The following is a 6,441-nucleotide window of genomic DNA, read 5'->3' on the forward strand; positions in this document are numbered from 1 at the left end:
AGATGGCAAATCACCACCATTTTTCTTAGGATATTTGTTTCTGTCCCCATGTTAAAATGTAGGTCCATGTAGGTCACTTTTTGTTGAGAAATCTGTGTCCTATGTATTGGACATCTTTAACTTCTCTTCACTAAAAGATTGAGAGTCATAAAGGTGTTTTTGATCAGATAACTCCTTGATAGCTATGAATGAAAAGGTCATGTACATACTATAGTAGGCTTCTCTTTTTTGGTACCAAGAATTAAATTCATACCCTCATGGTTATCAGGCAGCATTAGGTTAGAGATAGACTCTACTTGTTTGCATAAGCCTTGGCTCAAGACCTTGGAGACCAGGGGCCAGGGAGATGGCTCAGTGGAATAAGCACTTCTCTGGCAAGTGCAAGGGCCTGAGTTCAATCCTTGGTTCCACCAAAAAAAAAAAAAAAAAAAAAAAGACCTTAGAGACCTAAACTTAAAAAGGGAGGCCTAGGGCCAGAGATATCTACCCCCTGAGACAAGACAGCTCACATATACCTTCAGTGGAGCCAAGTTTGGGGATTTTTCTGTTCAAAGACAAAAAAGTATTGGAATTAAGGTGCAAAGGAATAGAAAAGAAGGCAACTTTGAGGTCAAGGCAGAGAACCAATTAGGGCCTCCCGGCATCTGTGCAGAGAGGGTGTATGGGTCTGCCACTAGGAGGTGAGTCGGCATCATTGCCTCACTGAAGAGTCTGAGACCTTGTACTAGGAGGTATTCCCCCAAAGGCTTGATTATTGGTAAAATTGGTGTATTGCATGGGGACTGGCATGGCACCAAAGACCTTATAGCAAAAAAAAAAAAAGGTATGAATAATGGGTTTATAGAGAGCCTGGTTTCTCTTTCGAAAGACTATTGCCTTTTGTGAGGGTATAGATTACTGTGGTGGCCTTGACTGCCTGCCCCAGGGTGTCATTGTATCATGCTTGGGGACCCATTCCTGGCAAGGCAATTGGCCTCATGGGGGAGGGATTGCCAGAGGTTTGAGTAGCAGTAGTCCCATCACTTGGGAGGTTAAGGCAAGAGGATTTCTGTGAGTTCAAGACCAGCCTGGGGTATATGGTGAGACCCTGTCTCAAATACAAAATCAACACCCAACACTCCCCAAACTACGAGCTCTTGCACAGTCTCTTTAACCTTCCCTAGCCCCCTGCTCTGTCCCCAGCTCCTCTGCACCCACTAACCCAGATCACAAGAGGATGCATTTCCCAGCAAAGGAAAGCTTCACAGTGAAGGAGCAAGTTTTAAGAGGAGATAAAAGGATCCCGCCTGTTTAGTTTTAAAGAGTGAGGGACAAGGAGTATGGAAATAACAGAGAGCAATTTAGGGGACCTCCCTCAGGCTTAAGAGACTCTAGCTACTGGAAAGAAATCTCCCAACTGCAACGAGGTTGCATAAACCCAAACCTGAGCAATGTGTGGAAGTTTTTGTGCTCCTAGCAGAGTTTAATAACAGGGAAGGAGACGAGAACAAATATAAAATCTCCCCCAAAAGGGCCTTACTTCCTAACTGGCTTGCCAAGATGTCACCATGGGTGATGAGGTCTGGGATCGGTTCTTCGCTTGTTCATGTAATGAATGGAGAAAAATAGTAAGGACAGAGCACAAAGTTTATTCAAGTGATTGCATACCTAGAGGAGCAAGTACATGTGTTATACTTATGAGGTGTAGTCCATATGCATGAACCTGTAATGAGCTCCAGGGGAAGAAAGGTTATAGTAGGTCACTGGTCCTTATGCATCCTGGTTTGGGATTTTCCAGGGCAGGTGGCAGCAGGGGTGGGGGTCGGGGCTAGGGGGTCTTTGTTCTTTCTTTTTTTAATCTGCCTCCTTGTAATAAGCCTTAGGAGGAGGGATGGGAGTTGGCCCTCAGATATTGCTCAGGTTCAGGCTGGTGGAGGGGAATGGTCCAGCAGTGAGTGGAGAGGAGCAGCCCATTATCCCCAAGTGTATTATTTGCATCAAGGCCACGCCACTCCACTCTGCAGCCATCTTTTCCCCTCCTGGCCCCATGCTGCTCCCTGAATTCTGCAGGAAGGAATCCTCCTTTTTTTTTTTTTTTTTTGCGGTACCAGGGATTGAACTCAGGACCTTGCACATGCCAGGCAAGCGCTTATTCTACTGAGTTATCTGCCCAGCCCAGGAATCCTCTTGGGGAGTCAAAGCCTACCCTTCCCAGTCCCATGGCCACTTACCTCCAGGTTTTCTATGACCTCACCCTAGATTTTGTCATCAGCCCTAGCAATGAAATTGTCTACTCTCTGACTATGGCCTCTAAATTGCTACTGTACCCATACTCTCCTGCTCTTGCCTGCCCTGCACCCAGGCTGCTTGCACTCCTGTTCCCTGTGCAGCTCCCTTTTCTAGGCACCTGCCTACACAGTACCCCATCTCTTTGACCCATAGCTGTACCTGAGTGCGGCCTGGAGGCAGTGCCACTTTCTCAAAGTCTGAAGCCACGGCAGTCATCTGCCCATCCTCCAGCCCCCAGATTTCTTCACACCCCTCTACATGAGGGGGACTGGGTGAACAGTCAGCTGTGGGGACAACTAGCCATAGGAATCCAGGAAGGAAATAGTGTATAGGGATAGTGTGTGTGGCTCCCCTGGAACTTCAGGAAGAATGAAAGGTATGGGTGGTGTGGGGCGCTGGATTATTTTTGGCTCTTTTCAAGGACTTCCTAGATGGTGGTTCCAGTCTCCTGGACTATTCCAGAGCTTTGGAGTGTCCACTGCCACTGGGTGAGTGCTTCATGGACCCACAGACTAGGCTAGAGGTGCTGGACCTTCTGCAGGGTGGTGGGGTCAGTTCAGTAGTCCAGGAGGACCACAGTCTCAACCTCCTGGTGGCCTCCCTGAGCTCCCATTTGGAGAGCAGAAGGAATCCTGGGTACAAATCTTACCCTCTGTGGTGGTGTTGGGATGACTGGGCCACTACACTAAGGGGAGCTCAGGATGCTCTTGGCTTTTCTCAGCTTTATCTTAAACTGGGCAGGGCCCAGTATCCCCATTTTGTAGGTGAGATTGAGGCTTGGAGAACAGCCAGGATAACCAGGGATTTGAATTTATATCTCACATCGAAGAGGCTGCACACAGACGTGCGCAGGCGCGCGCGCGCGCGCGGGCACACACACACACACACACACACACACACACACACACACATTGGCAAGGGGTGGAGGTGATGGGGCGGGGAGGGGCGGTCCCCAGCACGGGGAGGAAGTGCCCGGTCCCGCTGCCGGGGCACACCGCCGAGAGGAGAATCTGAATCTTCCACAGGGTCAGGTCATGGAGGCGAAGCCACCGCTCTACCCAGTGGCGGGGGCTGCAGGGCCGGAGGGAGACGGCAACTCACTCGGGGTCCCTGACGGGCTCGGTGTCCCAGACGGACTCGGGGTCCCCGACGGGCCCGAGGCGCCGGTGAGCTGGGCTGGGAGCGCGCGAAAGTGACGCGGGATGGGGGTGACCCCGCGGGGCGCTGGGCTGGCGAGTCAGGTGCGAGCGCACGCTGTCTGTCCGCAGCTGGACGAGCTGGTGGGCGCGTACCCCAACTACAACGAGGAGGAGGAGGAGCGCCGCTACTACCGCCGCAGGCGTCTCGGGGTGCTGAAGAACGTGCTGGCGGCCAGCGCGGGCGGCACGCTCACCTATGGTGTTTATCTGGGTACGCGCTGGCCGGGGGGTGGGTGTGGGTGTGGGTGTGGGTGTGGGTGTACAGGCTCTGCAGTTCCCCGCCATCCGGACTCCGGCCGGGAAAGAGAAACTTGGGGCCGGCCAGCCTTCTCTTTTCACACTTCCCGGTCGGCTGCAGGGTAGCTGCAGCGGCCCGGCGTGGGGCAGGGAGGGGGTTCCCCCCGACCAAGACCCAGGTCCCGTCCCCGCCCCCACGCCGCCCCTACTCGCGTTGGGACTACCGGGAGCTCCCTGCAAGGCTTGCACTGCCTGTGTTCGGTTGCCCGCTGAGCTAGGTTGTTCCCTCCATGTCGCTCTCTGTCCCCAAGGCCTCCTCCAGATGCAGCTGATCCTGCACTATGATGAGACCTACCGCGAGGTAAAGTACGGCAACATGGGGCTGCCCGACATCGACAGCAAGATGCTGATGGGCATCAACGTGACGCCCATCGCTGCCCTGCTCTACACGCCTGTGCTCATCAGGTGCTGACCCCAGGCGGGCTGGCTGGCCTGTCACTCTGATCTCAAAGGTGCAGGGCTCCTGAGGTCTCCAGCTGCCCTGGTGTTTGGGGATGGGTGAGTGTAGAGGGGAAAACTGGGATTTGGACGAGGAAGTGAAACCCCCATTTGGTTTCAAGTAAGAGATTCAAACAGGCTGTGCACTGCCTTTGCCAGTGACCCGGGTAGCTTCCTCTTTGGGGCCTCTGTGATGGCCCAGACTCACTGCGACATTCTAGTTTGGGACTGCGCAGTTCCCAGGGTTCTGGAACCAATCAGCCAACAGAGCTCAGGCTCCAGCCTCTGCCCCAGTCAGCAGTGACCATGTGAACAGACTCACAGAAAGGGGCAAGGCTGGACAGGTGCCCCTGATGGTCTGCTCTGGACCTGAGCCTTGAGGCATGTGGTCCCCAGATCCCCCACAGAACCCGCCCAGAGGAGACCAGGAGACTAGTGGAGAGACAAGTGGGTTTTAGCACTTTCTTGTCTGTCTGTCTGTCTGTCTGTCTGTCTGTCTGTCTGTCTGTCTGTCTGCTTGCCTGCCTGCCTGCCTGCTGGTCTGTGTCCTTTGTCACAGTTGCACACACAGCATGAGATCACTGTAACTGAAACCATAAACAAGCAAATTCGGGCATGGTGGCACACACCTGTAATCCCAGCACTTGGGAGGCTGAGGAAGAAGGAGCAACGTTAGAGGCCAGCCTAGGCTACATACACAGTTCAAGGATAGCCTGAACTATGAACAGATCCTATCTCAACAAACAAATAAGAAAAACCTTCTTAAACCCTCCAGGAAATTGAGTCCACTGCCCCACCAGGATAGGATGTATAGAGCAGGTCCACATTTTCGTTGTTTGCAAGGCTCATTTAAAAAAAAAAAAAAAAAAAATCATTTTTTTTTTTGTGTGTGTGTATGGTACTGGGTGTTGAACCCAGAGTCTTCACACTTAGCTAGCATCCCCAGCACTTTAAAACTTTATTTTTAATATTTGAGACAAGATCTCAGTATAATGTCAACATGGGACTTGTACTTTCCATCCTCCTGCCTCAGCCTCCTAAGTGCTGGGTTTACAGGTGTGTGCCACCAGTAAATGGCCCTTGATTTTTTTTCCCATTTATTTATTTATTTACTCATTTATTTTTGGTACTGGGAATTGAACTCAGGATCTTGCAATTGCCAGGCAGGCCCTGTGTCGCTCAGCTCCATCCCCAGCACTATTCTTATTTTTGAGATGGAGTCTTACTGTGTTGCCCAAGTTGATCTCTTAACTCCTGGGCTCAAGCAGTCTCCCCACTTGATCCTCCTGAGTAACTGGGACTCCAGGCACATATGTCACTGTGCCTGGCTTTCTTTCCTTCTTTCTAAAATTAAACAACAACAGCAACAATTTTCCTCCTAGAATAAATTCCTAACTGCCCTCCCTAGGTCAAAGGCATATGAAAGACTATGGCTTTTGAAACCTATCGCTTTTTATAGTAACATTAATCATTTTACCTCTTTTCCTGTGTGTCTACCATTTTGAGAGTGCTGTGCTGTTTCACTCCCCTTATCCCAGAGGAGTTCCTGTCACCCAGGAGGAAAACTTGTCACGAAACAGCACATCCTAGTGCTGCCACAGGCAGCGACTGGCCAACTTCAGAGTTCAGGCAGGGGAAGTGCCTCTGAAACTCATGTGGTCACTCCCTGCTGAGACTTCTGCTAGTCTGTGTGGCTGCTGCTTGAGGGTGTCATTTTTAAATTGCGGTCTCACCAGCCATGAATGAGGATGGATATTTTTACATTTTGCTGTTTTGCTTCATTAACACGCATAGTGCATGTTTGTGACCTGCTCTCCTCCAGATTGGAGGAGGCAAAATAAGGATACTAAAAAGTATCCAAAAAATCAAGCCTGTGTAGCTCTAAACTTCTGGAAGTTATGACAAAAGGAGCAAATAATCTCAAATAAAGAAAATCTGAAGATTCTAGGAGTTGGTTTTAGCTTGGTAGGAGTTGGTTTTAGCTTGGTTAACCTCTGTGCTGATGGAGTCCTTGTCCTGTCATTCATCAGGCTGTATCCATTGTCCTGTGACTTTTTCTCAGATCCAGAGAGGCAGAAACTTCCCAGCTGGCCAAAGTGGATCTCAAGAGCAATGCACAGGGAGAAAGAAACACCAGGGTTTTAGATCTGAAGTTCACTTACACAGAGCCTCTTCTTCTTCTTCTTCTTCTTCTTCTTCTTCTTCTTCTTCTTCTTCTTCTTCTTCTTCTTCTTCTTCT

The 6,441-nt window shown here is 50.6% G+C and overlaps 1 protein-coding gene across 2 annotated transcripts in view; it reads left to right on the plus strand.

The window, feature by feature from the left end:
- The first annotated feature begins 3,240 nt into the window (after positions 1 to 3,240).
- Unc93b1 (unc-93 homolog B1, TLR signaling regulator) overlaps positions 3,241 to 6,441 on the plus strand; it is a 10,000-nt gene continuing 6,799 nt past the window's right edge. For both annotated transcript variants that reach the window (XM_004627135.2, XM_012513808.2), the window contains exons 1-3: positions 3,241 to 3,434; positions 3,537 to 3,678; positions 4,016 to 4,169. In XM_004627135.2, the coding sequence (XP_004627192.1) occupies positions 3,303 to 3,434; positions 3,537 to 3,678; positions 4,016 to 4,169 (428 nt within the window). In that variant the 5' untranslated portion in view covers positions 3,241 to 3,302. The remainder of the gene's footprint in view (positions 3,435 to 3,536; positions 3,679 to 4,015; positions 4,170 to 6,441) is intronic.

Source organism: Octodon degus, unplaced genomic scaffold, assembly GCF_000260255.1.
Source record: "Octodon degus isolate 3935 unplaced genomic scaffold, OctDeg1.0 scaffold00018, whole genome shotgun sequence".
Taxonomy (NCBI): Eukaryota; Metazoa; Chordata; class Mammalia; order Rodentia; family Octodontidae; genus Octodon; species Octodon degus.